The sequence below is a fragment of the Sphaerodactylus townsendi genome, linkage group LG04 (genome assembly GCF_021028975.2).
Source record: "Sphaerodactylus townsendi isolate TG3544 linkage group LG04, MPM_Stown_v2.3, whole genome shotgun sequence".
Taxonomy (NCBI): Eukaryota; Metazoa; Chordata; class Lepidosauria; order Squamata; family Sphaerodactylidae; genus Sphaerodactylus; species Sphaerodactylus townsendi.
This window is the reverse complement of record NC_059428.1, coordinates 30560484-30580084: the sequence shown is the minus strand read 5'-3', so window position 1 is coordinate 30580084 and position 19601 is coordinate 30560484. Positions and strand designations below refer to the sequence as shown.

General features: G+C 41.4%; 1 protein-coding gene across 4 annotated transcripts in view; it reads right to left on the bottom strand.

Annotated features, from left to right (window-relative positions):
- Positions 1-1574: 1574 nt before the first annotated feature.
- Positions 1575-19601, bottom strand: part of CDK8 (cyclin dependent kinase 8) — a 47923-nt gene continuing 29896 nt past the window's right edge. For 3 of the 4 annotated variants that reach the window (XM_048493822.1, XM_048493824.1, XM_048493825.1), the window contains 8 exons: positions 18321-18452; positions 15674-15817; positions 15196-15265; positions 14174-14246; positions 11809-11906; positions 8605-8683; positions 4190-4348; positions 1575-2890 (listed from right to left, as the gene is read on the bottom strand). In XM_048493822.1, coding sequence (XP_048349779.1) covers positions 2765-2890; positions 4190-4348; positions 8605-8683; positions 11809-11906; positions 14174-14246; positions 15196-15265; positions 15674-15817; positions 18321-18452 — 881 coding nt within the window. In that variant the 3' untranslated portion in view covers positions 1575-2764. The remainder of the gene's footprint in view (positions 2891-4189; positions 4349-8604; positions 8684-11808; positions 11907-14173; positions 14247-15195; positions 15266-15673; positions 15818-18320; positions 18453-19601) is intronic. The other variant, XM_048493823.1, reaches the window with a different exon arrangement.

Here is a 19601-nt window from a genome sequence, read left to right as displayed (position 1 = left end):
GGGGGGATATGATTGAAGTCTACAAAATTATGCATGGGGTAGAAAATGTTGACAGAGAGAAATTTTTCTCTCTTTCTCACAATACTAGAACCAGGGGGCATTCATTGAAAATGCTGGGGTGGGGGGAAGAATTAGGACTAATAAAAGGAAACACTTCTTCACGCAACGTGTGATTGGTGTTTGGAATATGCTGCCACAGGAGGTGGTGATGGCCACTAACCTGGATAGCTTTAAAAGGGGCTTGGACAGATTTATGGAGGAGAAGTCGATTTATGGCTACCAATCTTGATCCTCTTTGATCTGAGATTGCAAATGCCTTAACAGACCAGGTGATCGGGAGCAACAGCCGCAGAAGGCCATTGCGTTCACATCTTACATGTGAGCTCCCAAAGGCACCTGGTGGGCCACTGCGAGTAGCAGAGAGCTGGACTAGATGGACTTTGGTCTGATCCAGCTGGCTTGTTCTTATGTTCTTATGTTCTTATTTAACTTTATACAATCACTATGTGTACTCTACCATTGGTCTCCATGTTCTCGGTCAGTTACGGACAGGGAAAAATAATCTAAGCTGAAGACTAGACAACATAAGCTCATGCATGTCCAAAATCATTTTCTTGAGTTGGAACCTAATGGAAGGCAGCAGTAGCTTGTCTACTCGAATTCAGCTGAGGCTTGTTTCCTGTAGGGGCAGCATCTTTTTGCCTTTTAGGAAAGATCAATTACATGCAGTAAAAAACACTTCTTAGTTCTATAAAAGGTTCAGAGATAAGGTCAGTTCTATAAATGTTCAGAGATAAGGTCATCAGGGGAAAGATGGGAGTGCTAGATGTGTCAACTTTTTTTCCAGTCACGGAAGAACAAAAGGGAAGGATGTAATAGGAGCCACACTGTGTGAGACCACTGGCCCTTCTAGCTCAGCATCATGCTGCATAGCACATCAAAATAAAATGTGGGGCCATAACAATATCTCAAGAAGAAGAAGGAGGAGGAGGAGGAGAATTTAAAAAACTCTCTCCTGTAAGAAGACTCAAAGGGTCTCCTTACAAACTCCTTGCCCTACCCCCCTCACAACAGACACCCTGTGAGGTGGGTGGGGCTGAGAGAGCTCTGAAGAGCTGTGACTAGCCCAAGGTCAACCAGCTGGTGTGTGTTGGAGTGCACAGGCTAATCTAGTTCCCCAGATAAGCCTCCACAGCTCAAGTGGCAGAGCCCGGTTCTTCAATCAGATTAGAGTGCACCTGCTCTTTACCACTACGCCACTGCTGTTCTCAGCTTAGGAATCTAGTCCTACTTGTGGGTGTAGGAGATGTTAGTGGAAGCAAGTAAAATGGTAAGAAGACGTTAAAGGCAATGTGGGAACTATGATACAAGAACTGAATTGTTAAAAAAGGTTCCCAAAAATAAGTCCTTGATTAGTTTGCTCCAGACACCCCACCTAACTGTGCTTAATAGCTTGGCCACATTAGCTTCCTCCCATTTACAAATGTAGTTATCCACCAACAACAGGGGTGTATAATAGCTAGACTATATACCTTTTGATGTCAGTGAACAAGAACACAGGCAAAATTCATATGCAGATTTATGAAAAATAATTTTATTACATAACACCTTGTTTTTAACAATGTTGATTTTGTTTTAAAATTCAGAATACCTGCATCATTCATGGAAAATAGTTTTGATACAGTACATTGTATGGTATATTTTTCCTCAAATCCTAAGGTTCTCCTAACACCTTAAACCTTTGCTTTCATAAGGATACCCCCTACACAAACGTGCGACCGTATTAAAAAATAATTAACGAAATTTAAAATCCACTACATCAAGCCAGCTCTCAAAAATCATGACCAAAAAAAAAATCTGAATTAATGCCGCACTGTTCGTTTTTTTGTTTTTATTTTTTGCAGGGAACGTCACTCATGCTTTTTTTAAAATTCCAAAGCATGCTCACAAATCAGTAACACCAATAGGAAAAAATAAAACACTGTCTATGACAATCATTTCAGTTTGTTTTCTGGACCAAACATGTTCAATAACACACTCATTTACTATTGAATAGCAGCTTTAATACCAGTCAAGTCATAGATTCGAGAACAAAATAAACATATGTTGAAAATTAATCTTTGGGAGGCTCGTAAATCTGCTGGAAAACGCTCATTTTCTATTGTTTTTTTTTCTTTTTTGATAAAAAAATCTCCTTGTAGCAAATTTGTTGGTCATAAAACATTGATCAGTGTGGAAAAATGAATCAACCCACGAAAAAGTCACTAAAAATCAATGTATATCAAAATCCTCTCAATTGGAGCCACAGTTAGTTTTTCCGTCTCGTTAACACACACCGTATGCTTCAAATACCAGTTAAGAGATTTTGCGTACTATTGGTCAGATAACGTTGTTAACATCAATAGGATTCACAACAACAAAAATGCTTGCCCCTAGCACATTTCACAGCTTCAACTGCTACAGACTGTCACTGAAAACAATGCGTTGGTCAGTCTGAACCATGTCAAGTAAACTATGGAAGTAGCATATCCACAACACAAACTGTGCTAGTACTCTCTTTTCAAGTCTAACTCCTTAAACGGGTACAATCTGAGGGAGCCACTACCCCCAACCTGTGAAAAGTAGTGGAACTTGGCTATCAGACATTTTGAAGATGCGATAGTTACAGTACATTCTTGCAGCCCACGCCAGGTTCCAGGCAGGCAGCAGCATGGCCAGTCCTGCAGCCTTAGCAACAGTGCATTGACTTTTTTTCAGGTGCAGCTCAGTACCGGTGCGTCTGGTGAGAGTACTGTGGAGGCTGCTGGGAGGTAGTTGAATATCCCATGCTACTCTGTGGCTGCGATGTGCTTGGTCCGGGATTTGGATAGGCGGCATGGGGATTGGAACGCTGAAAGAGATGTCACAAAAGAGCGAATTAAGCCCATTCTGCTGCTTGAATTCTGTCGTGTGTTTGGAAGCCTGCGGAGAATTTGTCAACAAGTATTTTTTATTCTGGCCGGCAGGCTCCTTGAGCACAGATCTCTCCAGCTCTCTTATCCTTAGCCTCTTGTATGCTGTTTTTTTTAAAAGGGAGCTTGACAGGACTTCTTCCTTGCTCCAGTCCACCCTTCCTTACAATGAGGACGCACAGCAGCTTATACTGTATTTCCCCGAAAATAAGACAGCATTTTATATTAATTTTTGCACCAAAAGATGCATTAGGGCTTACTTTCGGGGTAGGGCTTATTTTAGGGGAAATATGGTACCTTCACAATTCATTAAGGTGGGCTCTCAGCAGCCCCGTTGCTTCCCCGTCATGCGTGATGCAAGCTGCATCCTCATTGGCAGGGAGCACCCTGCTGGATCACACCATCCTGATCTGTAACTACCAGTAGGGATTATTTTTGAAGTAGGGCTTATATTTTAAGCATCCTCCAAAAATCCTGAAAAATCATAATAGGGGTTATTTTTGGGGAAACACAGTATCATTCTTTTCCAGTTTAACCTGACAACAATCCTGTGGCTAAGGTCACACAGGGAGTATCCATGGCGGGAGTGGGGATTCAAACCTAGGTCTCCCAGATCCTAGCCAGAAGCTCTAATTGCTACACAATACTGGCTTTCATGGAGTGGCTGCAGTTGAGTAGTAACAAGTAGCCACGCTTGGGTGAGTTGGGTAAATTTGGTGGCAGCAAGTAGCCAGGTGGTTGTCAGTGAACCAGACGATGATTCCTCCCTCAAGGCCAAAACTTTGAGTGGTTTTAACCCCTTCTTCCAGAAGAAGAAAAGTTTGGATTTATACTCCACCTTTCTCTCCTGCAAGGAGACTCAAGGTGGCTTACAAGCTCCTTTCCCTTCCTCTCCCCACAACAGTCACCCTATGAGGTAGGTGGGATGAGAGAGCTCCAAAGAACTGTGGCCAGCCCAAGGTCACCCAGCAGGAATGTGGAAACACATCTGGTTCATCAGATATGCCTCTGCCACTCAGATGGAGGAGTGGGGAAATCAAACCCAGTTCTCCAGGTTAGAATCCACCTGCTCTTAACCACTACACCACGCTAACTCTCAATTATCTGTGTTGTCTGTTCATGGCTCTAGTTCCTGGATTTAAGTATCCCCAGACATAATCATGTTGAGAAACAAATATATTGATTTGCAATATAATGTATAATGCAAAAATCAAAATGTGAAAATTGAAAACAGATACCTGATAGTCTGAGGTCATGATAAGTCCACCTGAGGTAGTGGTAGGAGGAACAACTCTCACTTTTTTCAAGGGAGGCCCTTGTGTATGACTGTTGTCTTGGTTCCCTGGGTGACCAGTTCCATTTGTATGGTTATTGCCCTGCTGCTGCTGCTGGTTCTTCTCAATTGGTTGAAGACAAAGTGTAAGGTAATAACTCAGAAGCAGTTCATACAGAGCATGCACAAAACCCCATAAAAGGTTACATGATACACAAACCTAAATACTTCAATATCAATTTTGTCGTTTTCATAACAAATCCTCAATCACTATCAATGCCTACACATATAATAGTGCTACCCTTCACAGATTTATTCCAATTTACACAGGCCTTGTTTTACATGTTTAAAATGGAAGTCTCTGTCAAAATCAATAAGCATTAAAATGAATCAACATCATCTTTTTTTCCTCTGACATTGCAGACAATCTTGTAAAATCATGCATTGTTGGGATTTTTATTGGTTTCCTCAAAGATGGAAAGTCAACTGTAAGGTTAGAAATGATAAGCTAGGACTTATTATGAAGTTTATTTATTTATTTATTTATTTATTTATTTATTTATTTATATATTCGGTTTATAAACCGCCCTCCCCCTAAGGGCTCAGGGCGGTGAACAACATAAGTAGAGCACAATATAATAAAATCAAGTTGATTCAATGGTTACATAGTACAGGCTCTAAAAAAAACTAAAATATAAACCTTTTCCGATTAAAAGCAGCATTAAAAATTAACATTAGTGCGTATTAAGGCATCCACTATTAGCTCCTCAACCCTAGGGGTGCTGGTAGGAGGATCTCAATGATGTTATCAGAGGGAGTAAGCGAAGAGGGAGGGAGAGGGAGGGCCCTCATCAGCGGCGGTCTCGAGGCCCACAAAGGCTCAAGGAACAATTCAGTCTTACAGACCTCACGGAACTCAGCTGGTCCCGGGCAGGGCCCGGACAGATGGTGGTAGAAGCGTTCCACCAGGCAGGGCCAGAGCCCGTAAGAGCTCTGGCCTAGTGAGAGGCTCCAACCGCATTATCATTGAGGGGAGCCAGAAGGATCGCCAGGGTAAATTGGCCTCTGCTGAGCGCGCAGAGGGCGGTTTGGAACATATAGGAGGTAAGGCGGTCCCGCGCCGTCCATCGGAGGCCCCAGGCAGCTGTAAAGGCCTTAAAGGTCAACACCAACACCTTGAGAAGTGATTCGATTATTCAACTGGTAGCCAGTGCAGGCTGACTCAGAGCACAGGTGTAATGTGTTCTCGCATGGCACTCCCCCCCTGTGGCAAACTGTCGGGCATGCATTTCCTGGACCATTTTAATCTCGAACTCAAGCATGAGAAGGCCAGCGTCGTGAAGTTGCAATGAGTCTAACCTGGAGGTGACCGTTGCATGGACCACAGTGGCCAGGTCAGCTTGGGAGAGGAAGGGGACCAGCCGTCGGGCCTGACGGAGATGGTAAAATGCGACCCGGGTTATATGGGCCACCTGGGTCTCCATTGAAAGAGACGAATAAATAAATTTCATGCTGACTGAGAAATGGGGGCAGCCCTCCAGATGGAAAGACACCTCCTCTTGCAGTGCAGCAACAAGGGAACAGACTGGGCAAGTCTGAAAAAGCCCCTATATACACAACCTAAAAACGGACACAACTAGAAAAAAGGCTTTAAAAAAGGAACAAAAAGAAAAGCTCAAACTAAGCTTGTCACTATTTGAACTAGACATCTAGTAGTAGTAATAGTAATAGTAGTAGTAGTAGTGGGAGGAGGAGGAGGAGGAAGTGTTTGAATTTATATCCCCCCTTTCTCTCCTGCAAGGAAACTCAAAGGGGCTTACAATCTCCTTTCCCTTCCCCCCCCCCCAACAAACACCATGTGAGGTGGGTGGGGCTGAGAGAACTCCAAAGAACTGTGACTAGTCCAAGGTCACCCAGCTGGCATGTGTTGGAGTGCACAAGCAAATCTGATTCATCAGATAGGTCTCCACAGCTCAAGTGGCAGAGCAGGAATCAAACCCAGTTCACCAGATTAGAGTGCACCTGCCCTTAACCACTAAACCCACTGGCTCTCTAGTAGTAGTAGTAATAGTGATAGTGGTGGTCATAGAAAGCCAATTCTCTGGCCTGTGAAATATAGAGATCTATACAGAGCACCAATGTCAGTACGGAATACACCTAGCTCTCTTCTAACAGAGAGTGCACACAGAGATGTGATATTTTGAGAGGAGATTAAATGAGAGAACTTTCAAAGCATGTTTCTAAAGACTCAAAAAGGGACTTGCCTAGTGTTGGCAGAACTGTATCAAAGTTCCATGAGGGCAATTCTACAAAGTTTGATTAAGAAAAAGAATTTGGATCCCCACTTTTCTCTCCTGCAAGGAGTCTCAAAGCAGCTTACGAATTCCTTCCCTTCCTTTCCCCACAACAGGCACCTTGTGAAGTAGGTGGAGCTGAGAGAGTTCTTAGAGAACTGTGACTAGCCCAAGGTCCACCCTCCTGTGGAAGAGCCGGGAAACAAACCTGGTTCACCAGATTAGAGTCAGCTGTTCATGTGGAGAAACCCAGTTTTCCGGATTAGAGTCAACCACTCTTAACCACTACAACATGCTGGCTCAATGATATTCCACTTAGGAATCTACAAATGTGAGGATGGTGTGAGAATAATTTTATTTTATTATGACCTCAAGTAATAGAAATGGTTGTTGCTTAGAATTTCAAGGTGCTCAAAGCTGACACCTTTCTCCAAACCTTCTTGGAGGAAATCTAGGACACGTTCTACTGTAGAATGTTACGGTGGAATTCATACCATCTGCAGAAGGTCTGCCATTTTTTTTTGCTTCCTTTTCTTCTACCCACCTGCCAAACCTATCTTCATCTGCCCTTCATAATCAGCTTTCTCTCTTCCCCTCTCCAGGCAGATTCTGCCTGCAAAAACTATGGCCCAGTTGTGTGGTACTGGTTGCTAGGCAGGCTCAGCAGAGTACCGATATAGTGGAGTACCTACAAGGACAGGATCAGCGGAGCACCTATATAGTGGAGTACCTACAAGCACTTGCAAGGGGCACCTCATTTCTTGGTATGTGATGAATGGACCTTTGACTCTCAAAAACTCATACCCCTTAACCTTGATCTCTAAAGTGCTACTGGACTTGAATCTAGCTATTCAATTACACCTTCATTCCCTTTCCCTACATGATTTCCTCTTTCCTTCCCTAGCAGACTCCATAGCCTCAACATTCCTTCTGTTCTTCCCACCCATCAACCTATCTTTAATCTGCCCCGCCCCTCCGATCTTCAGCTATATCGATTATTCACTTCATTTATATCCCTCCTTTCTCCATTATGGGCACCATTCCAAAGAATTTCATATCACCCTGCTCTCTTCCATTATACCCTATGAGGGAAGTTAGGCTGAGTGTGAAACTTGCCTAGTCACCCAATGAGCTGCCATTCCAAGTGATGATTCAAACCTTGATCTCCCAGATCATAGGCTAAAACTCTAACTACACAACACTGACTCTCATAGAGTGACTGTTGTTGCAGTAGCAAGCAGCCAGTAGGTGAGCTATTCAAGTGATGCGGCAGCAAGTTGACCAGCGGTTGATGCTGGGCTTGGCCCTCATGAGTCCTCAGCAGCTAAAATAGCCCATCTCCCCTGACTTTTATGGACAGAATTAAAGGCTGAAAATACTGTCGCAGTTGCTTAGCAAAAGCCCTTGAGGGAATTTGTTTTGGAGTCCTACTGGGGAGGGCGGGATATAAATCGAATAATAAATAAAATAAATAAATAAATATATGTAATGCTTCTATTATTTTGAGGGTTTTTAAAAATCACTGTATTTAAGATTTCAGACTTTTCTACAAATTTGGGACATTCTTCATATTTATAGAAAGATATTGTCCATTCATGGCTCCAGTCTATGGATTTAAGTATCCGCAGATTCGGCCATGATGAGAATACATACAATGATGTGGGATTCCACATGACTTGCGGGAGGCCATCTCATTTCCCCTCCTTCAACATTCCCTCTTTCCCTTTCCTGAAAGCTGCTATAATCTCTCCCCTTTTCTTGCCCCTCTTCCCACCCAATGACAGCCTACATTTATTGACCCCTATGTCTTCAGGTCTCAGTCTACTGCCAGTGGCCTCTGCCTAGGAAAACTGTACCCCAATTGTACGATAGCACTTGGGGGCACCTCAGTTTCCCATGTTTGCCCCTCTCCGTACTATTTTCACTTTCTCTTCTCCTGTCAACCTCCATATCCTCCCTCTCTGCAAACTGAAACGTTAACATGATTGAAAATACAGTGAACAATTACAAACACAAACTGTGAGCATTTGTAACATATATTTCTAAACTTACTTTTCCCCATCACAGACTTCAGTTCAATACCTACTTTGTCTCCTTTGTCATCTGGCTCTTCTTCAGTTAAAAATTCTCGTTTTGGGTACGGGATCTGACAACCTGCAAACACACTGCAAGCAACAGAACAGAAAAAAATCTAATCATATTTAGCAAATTAAATTAGAACCACAAGTTAGTCCCCTGCTCCTACTAAAAGATGCATTTTCATCTTAACAGGTAGCATTAAAAGGTTATAAATGAAGTAAGTACAGCTGTTGGGAGCTGTGCTCTGTGATAGCAGAAACTTGACATTTGAGATTTTATGTTGTGACTGTAGCCTTTCAAGAGTGAGAGCTCAACTTTGGGGAGTTATCAGCCTTCTGTAAAGGCAACCATTTAATTCAGGGGTCTGCAACCTGCGGCTCTCCAGATGTTTAAGGACTACAAATCCAATTGGCCATGCTGGCAGGGGCTGATGGGAATTGTAGTCCATGAACATCTGGAGAGCCGCAGGTTGCAGACCCTGATTTAATTAAAAATACTATCTACACTTCTCATCAGAGTTAGTTATGCAGTTTATATAGGAATGCCAGCCTCCAGGGGGATCCTGGGGATCCTCTGGAATTACAACTCATCTCCAGTCTACAAAGATCAATTCCCCTAGAGAAAACGGATCCTTTAGAGCATAGGTGTCAAACTCTGGTCCTCCAGATGTTCATGGACTAAAATTCCCAGCAGCCCCAGCTAGCATGGCCAATTGGCCCTGCTGGCATGGGCTGATGGGAACCGTAGTCCATGAACACCTGGAGGGCCTGAGTTTGACACCTATGCTCGGAGGGTGAACTCTATGGCATCCTATCCCAGGGAGGTACTTGTCCTCCTTAGGCTCCATTCTCAAATCACTAAAAGTTTCCCAACCTGGATCTGACAACGCTACCCCCTCCATCGCACACTGGTGGCCAGGAGGGCCTGGCAACCCTTGCTTTATTAAGTGTCATCTTCAAATCTGTACTTGCATAGACCTGACTGTCTTCTGCATGAGGAAGCCAGGCCAAATGCATCTACTCCTAACTTCTTCCAGACACCTGAGAGTCAGCATATCTTCCTGCCATAGAACGGTTTTGTATGTCTTGTCCTACCTTGACAATATTTGGTATGTCTTGTCCTACCTTGACAATATTGCAGAGACTCTGTCTTTGGGGCCCCCTTTCTCTCCCTGCCCTTTCCTGATGCAGCCTTCACTACGTGAACAGTCTCTACACCCGTCTGGGATACTGTTCTATTTTGAGTGCACCATGGGTTACTTTTCAGATAATCTTTTCTAAGGCTATTGCAAAGTATCTTTAGCACAGAGCTAGAAAAAATTATGAAGGCTTTAAAAGGGGGTTAGGCAGGTCCATAGAGGTTAGGTAGTTCCTCAATGGCTACCAACCACTATGAGTAAAGGGAATCTTCACATTCAGAGTCAATAAACCTCTGAAAACCACTGCCAGGAGGGTGATGTCAGGGGAACACCTTGTCTTCTCACCCTGTCTACTGAGCCTTTGGGGCAACTGGTTGGCCACCGTGTGAAACGAGATGGACAGATGGACCACTGGTCTGATCCAGCAGGGCTTTCCTAGTGCTGTCTAAATTCCACAACTGAAGGTAGATTCCATCCAGCACAAACCTTCCCACCTTCTCCTTCTACAGCCTGTCATGCCTGCAACATCTACATGGAAGGAGATGAACTACCAAAACTTGCACATGAACTTCCATGAATCCAAAAATCTGGTCAGGATCCAAACCTCAGTCTTTTGTCAGTGAACCACAGAGGATTTGAGAACAATTATTCTAATATGAGAACAATTATTCTGGAACACTTATAGGCAAGTATGCTATTATCAGATTTATATCCTATCTTTAGGTCCATTCTAGATTACTGGACACCAGTTGTATTAGTAAACAAATAACTATCATACAAGCCAACTGTTCAATATTTAGAGGATATTTGTAGCTAAGACAAGCACTACACTATATCTTCTAAACAAAAAAGAACACTTTCTATGACTGTAAATCTTCTTGTACATGTTAAATGAAATCTAATAGTTCTGATCTTGAAGGATTCCAATTAGGCTTAATGTTTCCTCCATTAATTTTTTTGTTCTTTCAGTTAAACTGCTAAGAAAGATGCTTTCAAATATCTCTTCACAGCCATAAGATTTTCAGTATGCTATTTCTACATACACTATAAATGTCTCTGTTTGAACAGTTCTTGCATAGCCCCTTTTACAGAGTCATTTTTACTACCTTGCACATAGTTTTAACGGTGACCTCTGAAGCCATTGACTGCTTATTACACATCTAAAAAGATGAAATGCCACCTTAAGATTTAAAGAGAAAAATGCTTCTGCTAAGGGCAATTTAAACAAGAATAAGTTAGCCATTTGATGACTGTCTGTAAAAACTGATGTGCGCCAGTCAAGTTCATTTTCAGAAATGGCTTTAAAGCCTCATGATTACAGTTGGGAGGAACCAACTTTCCCCATCCTACCTGTCATTTGCCAACAGTTCTTAAAACCAAGTAATTATTTTTTTTTTTGGGGGGGGGGAGGGGTTGCAAGCCCTAAAGTTCAAAATATTGAGATGTGTCCTCAAAAGTAAAAGCAATTTTCTACAGTAATCAAGAAGCAAATTGGGTACATGAATCAAATCAGTACTCAAATACTTTGCCAGCTTGCTAGGTAAAAGTCACAAAAGGTGATGCATGAGTCATTTAATTGAAGTCTTGCCTATATTCATTAGAGATTTTTTTTTAAAAAAACTGTTCCTAGTGGTACAAATAATTTTTAAGTTTTAAAAAAATAATAATTCAGTTGCTATTCAGACTATGATTTTGATCTATGAAGGCAAACATTTGTGCTTCTGACCACCCCGCTGAATTTGCGAAGAAAAACAAACTAATCAGTTAAGTGCCATCTAGTATTTAAGGGGAGAGAACAGGACCTGCAGGCAGTTTGCAGTTGTCTATGAAGATCTGTAGCATGCACAATCAACCTATCAGTGAATAATAGGATGAAAGTCTTATGAAACAAGAGATTAATTAGAACATTGCTTAAAAATGGCAAATGGTAAAGCTTCTTATAAATGATAAGCATATTTATTTTACAGATAGAATTTCTCTCACTGTTATTCCCAGCTGCCACAACTGTATTCCATGCTATTCCATTTTTTTAAAAAAAAAACATGGATGGTAGCTAATAAACTGATCACTTACTCAGATGTTGGAAGTGGATCTTCTAAGAAATAAGGATCCTGCATAGCCTGTTCTGAGGTAATTCTCTTTATTGGGTCCATTGTAAGCAATTTCTGTAGCTAAACAAATTCAGACACAAAATATTCAGTGTTATGAAATGAACCACAAAAATATTATATATTGTCAAAGGCTCTCATGGCCGGAATCACTGGGGTGCTGTGTGGTTTTTGGGCTGTATAGCCGTGTTCTAGCAGCATTCTCTTCTGACATTTCGCCTGCATCTGTGGCTGGCATCTGCAGATCTTCTGAAGATGCCAGCCACAGATGCAGGCGAAACATCAGGAGAATGCTGCTAGAACACGGCTATACAGCCCAAAAACCACACAGCACCCCACAAAAATATTTGTTGAATTATACCAAGGAAGCATAATATATAAACTGCTTTATGTGTCTTATACCCTGAGGATCAGACTATCAGTACAGGCACTACAATGTACTAACCCTGAAGAAGAAGCTGAATGATAGAACAAAGACTCTTCTCGCAGAACTAAATTGCAGAGCACATTGTGTCTATGCTGTAAGCTATGCACTGGTTTTAATTTTCTCTGCAGACAGCTCAGGGTGCAGTTGCGACCTATGAAGACCCAAATAAATGAGTCCATTCCTCTGGTGATTCCAAGATGTTTTAAACATTGTACTTCTCACACACCCAGGTTGTAGGTGGAGAAGTACCTATTCAGCACTTTTATCATAAGACGTTGTTACTTGGGTTGGCTTCGATGGCTGACTTTAATGGAATGAAAGGGGAGGATAACCATATGTTTTGATATGTTTGTAGAGCATTGCTGGGCATGTTTGATGGGCCATCAAGTCGCTTTTGACTTCTGGCAACCTTATCAATTAATTATCTCCAAAACGTCCTATCATTAGCAGGTATGCAAAGATATATTAACTATTACTAAGTCACCACCTTTCTTCAAGATAATCTTTCTTTACTGAGGACTGTGTATGGTACTAGTTTTAAGGGTATGTCTTCATGGTTTGGTTAAGATTAAATGAATTTGTACTTAAACTGGAAGGTATCACTTGCAACCCATACTTTTAGGATCACCTGTTAGATATGTTGCGTAAAACTAGCTTGTCCACATGCGACGGTAAAGAATTCACGCTCACCGATCGTTTTGGCAATGTAGGCCTGGACCAGTGATCCACAGCCTTTTTGCGTCTGTGGACCCCTTTGGAATTTTGAGACAGGATGATGAGTGCCACCCCAGAACAGCTGTTGCAAGGGGCAGAGCCAAACACAATACCACTCTGCTTGTGTTGCAAAAAAAAAGGCAGAAGGGGAATTAAAAAAAACTGAAGTGACGCTTAAGAGGGGGAAGAGGGAGGGAGAAAGATTGTGGGATAAAAGGAAACCAAATAAAATCTGAAGGGAGGGATGAGAGAGGGAGAAAGATCATAGAACAAAAAGAACTGAAGAAAAATTCCAGAGAGAAAGTAAGGAGGGAAAGAGGAATGAAAGAAGACTTGGAGGGAAAATGGAACCACAAACTGACTGGTCATCCAGCCACTGTAAGATGATACTGCAACTGTGGAAAACCCTTTGCCTTGAATGAAAAGCCCTGCCCCACAATGGCCCCACCCATTTTCTGAAAAGCTTGGTGGGTACCAGAGCTCCCATGGGCGCCACATCAAGGAACCTGGGGTTAGACCTTGACTTGGAGCACATGACAACCATCTGGTTAAGGACTTTCAAATTACTTCCTTTGCAGATGTAATATTACTATGAAATCACCAAACCTCCTCCCCCTATGAAACATGTTTATTTCCCCAATGAAGGCACACATTTTAGCAGTACCGTTTTGTTGTACTGAATAAGAAAGCAGCTGAATATTAAATATTTCCACAGATTAACAAAAATGAAGTCACAAAACCTAGATTTGATAGTAGCACGTGTGTGCCAAAAAGAAACTGCACACAGAAATCCTTGCTCAGTTCTTCAATAATGCAGATATTTGCAGATATTTATTCATTTATCTATCTGCAGATATTTATTCATCTATTTAGATCTTTTATTAGCCTCCTTTATACCTTGCAGATTTCAAGGTGGCTTGCAATATAAATAAAACAATGATTATAGCAACGCATAAAAGACTGCGATTTAAAATCTCCAATTAGGATTGCCCACAAATTAAAACAGTCCTAAATGAAACTGCCTTCAACTGTTTCCTGAAGATCCAAAGCGAGGGGCCAGGCATGCCTCCCTGGAAAAATTATTCCCTAACTGTGCATATAACGAACAAAAATTTAAGCATCTCCCATTAACACTTTTTCGAACAGTAGGAATTTCCTAGGGGAAAACGAAACACTAACAAAAGCTTACCAAGTGGAATGCTTTGCTATCCGGTTTAACTTTATGTTTTTCCATATATTTGATAAGGCTGCAGTTGGTATACCTGCAGAAAAAAGGTGATTTATAGTATCACAGCCTCTTTTACAGCATACTGAACAGAAAGTATATTTGAGCTGAATGGTATAATCTATAGCACTCTTTTCTTCATTTTTCTCAGTTACTCTAAATTGTCTGGTTCATAGGAGATTCAAAATGGTTAGGCTGAGAGAGGATGACCAGCCCAAAGTCACCCAGTAAACTTCCATGGTATGAATGGCTTTTTATAACCAATCAAGGGGCAAAAAAACCTATTCGTAATCAAAAATTTAGTTCACCTCCTCTACATATTACACACATATTTTAAGTAGTTAGGATTCTGATGATCCATTTTTAAAACCATTAAAGTTAATCGTTTGAATTTAGCACCTAGAAGTCAAATCCCTGTCAGCAAAGCCTCAGGAATTTGATGTGCTGTGTGCTACATTTCAAAATTTTCCAGACCAAGTGGCTGCCATGATTCAGAAAGGATGCTGCAGAAAAATCCACACATCTGGGGTGGGTTTTAGTAGACAGCAATTTAAAATCCCCAATTAGGATGGCCAGTAAATGAAAACTAAATTAGTCAAATGCAAATAAAACTGTCTTCAACAGTCTTATTTTTATCCTGTTTGTTTTAAAGTTTTATCTTTATCCTGAAGATCCAAAGTGGCCAGGCACACCACCCTGGAAAAGTTATTCCTTGCCATTCCCATTTCTTTCCTCCCATGTTTTCTGGAAGGACAGAGAATCTGGGGAGAGGGAAGGAAAAGACCCGTTCGCTTTTCACAGTGCTTTTAGGAAAGAAGTACAAGACTCCTGCTGCTTCTGCCTCAAAACCTAGTGCAAAGTGACATAATTCTCCCCTTCAAAGTTCTTGGAATTCAAAAAGAACATTAGGGAAAATATCTTCATGCAGGAGTCCAGGGTAAGGGGAAAACAAAGTATATGGGTTACTGAATCTGTGCAGAACTTACGTGTTTCTTCTAAAGTCTTTCATTAACGTTGAATGCTCAGGCATCTTTTTAATATCTTCCCAATCTTTATCTATGAAGTGAAAATTTATTAGTATGTGGCTTGCTTCACTTTACAGAGAAAAAAGAAAACAACTACTTGCACGTTCAGAACTCTTAGATCTACTCTTCCACTGCTTAACTCTGCTTCTTTCTTATTAATCTCTGATTAATCTTTTAGAGCAGAGAGTCTCTGTCTCTCTCTGTCAACAGATATTTCCCCCCATTCACCAATAAGAGAAAAATGTTTAATGTATGTATCTGCACTGCACAATTTACAACATGAAGGTGTGTTCTTTGGCAGCATTACATTGTTTCAGACTGAGTTTTTATGGTAGACTGAAGGTATTTTTAATAGTTTTATTTTTTCACAGTTAATTTGACAAAGTTATACACAACAACTCTACCCTGGCAGCAATAAGAGAAGAAATAGAATATATACCTGCAGGAAATCCCATTACATTGAATATTCTGTCCAGTTGGTCATGATGATACGGATTGCTAGTTTTTATGTCTTCTTGTCGGCAGTGGAATATTGGCTCTGATGTTAGTAGTTCGGCAAATATACACCCTATAGCCCAAATATCTTTACAAAAAGGAAGGGAAAATCATATATTTTTTCTAAAAGGAAAAAGGATGGTTTTAGAAATAGCAGCATAGTTTTCATATGGCCTCTTAACAGCAATCAAATCTGCTTTTAAATGATTTGGGAAAAGTTCATATTTTCATCTTAACTGCTGTTTCAGAACTGGCCCTTCAGTCTCAGACATACAACATATCACAATGCCAGACATCAATATATGCTGTAATATTTTATTTCTTCGGATGGAGTAAACAAAGAACACCATTAAAACTTTTAACCTGAAATGTCTAACGCTGTTTTCTCACTACGACTTTTCTTTTCAAAATTAAGCATAAGCCACCATGGACTCTAAACTGGTTCCACTAGAGCAACTTAAGCCAGCTTAAACGTTATACTAAAAATGTAGCTCTGGATGAAGTGGAGCTGAGCATTTAGCTCCCATCTGCCACCTCTACTGTAAGTGTCTCTGACTTGGATATCACAGCATTCTTTTTTCCTTCCCCCCTCCCCCGCCACATTCCCACCAGTAGTAACCAATAATACAGAGTAGTGTCAGGAAAATGGAGTTCATTAATATAGGTACATTTTACTAGCTGTCACAGAAGCAACAGCTAATGCACAACAGAAAAAGAATCCACTTTTGGGAGCGGCTGTGCAGTTAGTGTCATATTTTGTCTGGTTCTTTCAAAGTAGTTTTCAAATTGGAGTGCAAACATTCGAAGAGAAATAATCCATCAAACTACAGCAATTCAAAGCTAGCTTTGACATACACTAAGATGCAACCACGGCTTCACTAAAACGTCTGTATTCTACACCAACTATTTGTGGAGCCACTAAGCAAATTACCCATGCCACACCATTTCACATCCAAAGGTCCCCAAAGACTGATTTTAAGTTATCAGGGGACTGTATGAATCCAGGAAAACCTTCAAGTCAGGCGTAGAGGGGCAAGAAGGGAAGGGGTAGTATAGAAATTTATTAATAATAAAAGAAGCCACACAATCCTCAACTAGCTGCTTGAGAACACTTCCTAAGCAAGCGGAATCTAAACCCTGAATGTCTAGGGAAATCAGGCACCGTGGTGCTTGCCAGTGAGTTTCCTGGTGCCTGTTTGTTTTCAACAAACTACCTCTTCCCCAAAGCTAGCCAAAACTTTCTTCTACCTCCCTGGAGGAGGCTGGGAAGAACCCAAGGGGCATCACTTTACGGTTTGCAGGAAGGAGCTCATTCAGAAACAGTGGTCTCCAGAGTGGGAAGATGGCTGACTTGCATCTTCCCAGCATTAGCCCCAGGCACACCAAGGAAGCCATTTTGCAACTGACACCATGGTAGTTATTTGGGATGGTGTCCACTCCCTGTCCTCAAAACTCCACGAGTGCCTACAAGCTCGACAAGAGTAATCTCTCTAACCCCAACAGGGAGCCAATATTGTATTTTTAAATTTATAGCCTACCTTCTTACCAGGAATGAAGGTGGGCTGGCAAAGTATAAATATCATGTAGCATTAAGAAAGGGGAAGCTTGTGTTCAAATGATCACTTCCCAGTAAAGTTTACTGGGTGAATCAATTTACTGGGTGAGTCAATTAACCTACCAACCAGGTTGTTGTAAGAACAAAATGAAGTCGGAAAGAATCAAACACAGTATTGTCGAAGGATTTCACGGTTGGAATCACTGGGGTGCTGTGTGGTTTCCGGGCTGTATGGCCATGTTCTAGCAGCATTCTCTCCTGACGTTTCGCCTGCATCTGTGGCTGGCATCTTCAGATCCTCTGAAGATGCCAGCCACAGATGCAGGCGAAACGTCAGGAGAGAATGCTGCTAGAACACGGCCATACAGCCCGGAAACCACACATACAGCAATCCCCAAGGCCAGCCTCAAACATGAAAGTGCTTTTGAAGCTCCTTCTAGTCACCCGGAAACCACTTCGAAGAGCAGGAGAAGAGTAAATGGCAGAGATAACCATCTCATTTCTCCTCTATCCCTGGCACTACTAAATGTCATGAGCCGCAGGACAAGGCAGCGAGGTGTCTTCTTCAATGTCTATTGAATTTATTTTATTTAGTTATTTGCAAGTTTGGGTAACTAATTTATTTACACACACATGGCTTCCTGCCAACATCAGAGTCATCAAGGCAGCTTAAAGGTAAAATAACCATTACAAATGTTCAAAATGCAACAAAATGGAGGGGGGAAAGCAAAGTTTGAGAAATGTCTTCTCTGTGTTGGAAAAGTATTGGTATGGTCCATTACAATGAATTTTTTTGGGGTATTTTACATGTGGAAAGTCACTTGAGATATAACCAGAATATCAATATACTGTCTTGATAGATCGCATATAACAGGATGGCCAACCTATGGTGCTCCAGATGTTCATGACCTACAATTCCCATCAGTCCCTGCCAGCATGGCCAATTCGGAATTGTAGGTCATGAACATCTGGAGCACCATAGGTTGGCTACCCCTGGCCATATAATCTGTCGACCCAGGAACATAAAATTACTTACCAATAGCTTTGGTATAATGTCTTGCTCCAAGCAGCAACTCTGGAGCGCGATACCAGAATGTTACGACTACTGGATCCAGATCGGCTAAAGGCTTCAAAGGTGAATTAAATAGCCGGGCAAAGCCCATGTCAGCTGCAAAAGGACGAAGGGGAAAAGTGCTTTACATTTTAGCCTACAGGATGCTTACTTCGAACTGACTCAGCTCAAACTCACACACACTCTGGCAGAAGTCTTTTCCAGTCTCTCTTAAGCAAGTGTAACAGAAGCTTTTAAGATATTATCAAGAAAATGTAGAACGGTAAGTCATAGCTAACCAAATATTCGCCAATGTTCTGAATCAAAGCTCGTCAACCCCCCAAGAAAGCTGAGAAACCTGGACTAGTAGGGGAGAATCCAACCCAATGGAAAAGGCTGCAAAGGTTTTTTTTAAAAAAATTAAAAAATATAGAGAGGGAAAGTGACATATTAATCTGACCAGAGATTTCAAATTATTAGACAACCCAAGTGACTAGGAACCCTGTACATTTCATGTCCACTAATATAAGAAGCTTAGAGGAGCTGGACTGATGCACCAATTGCAGCTGGGTTTCCTTGAAGCCTAAATGGGAAGTACTGCCAATTTTTGCAATTTTCTCATTTCAGTAGTTTTCATTCACTTGAATACTAAACTCAGAGTGCGTTCACATCCATGCTCTCAAGCAGCAGATTGTTCTGGCAGCATGTGTATTTTTCTTCTTGTACCATCCAATTCAGTTATGATGCAGACCGTACAGAATGGACATTCGTCAGTTCTGATTTTTAATGCTGTTGCCAATTGTTCCTGTTTGAGAGCACAGATCAAAATGCATTCCTGCTAGCAAATTTCTTCAGACATGAGAATTGGATGTTGCAAGTTGTGGGCAAAACCAGAAATGAACCCTTGTGAAGGATCTAGAGCTTATTTGATTGTGGAGCTAAGGCTGCAGACGTCATTTTCAGCAGAGGAGAGCTTTCTTTAACACGTCCTGTAAACTAAATACACATCTTTCTATACACAGGCCTATTTAAAACTGTATTATTTTCATTTTAAGAGTTGGAAACAATCTGCAAGTTTCTCTATTGAAAAGCAAGATAAGAATTTAGTTGCTGGGGAGGGGGGGAACAAGCAGACTCATCTTTTATGGCTCTACAGAGGAAGAGTGCAGTGTTATTTTTAAGCACCTGTGCTTTAAAAAAAGCAAGTCTGATACTCCAAATGGGAGTGGGGTGGTTTGATAAAATAAGTCTTCTGCTTTAATCATG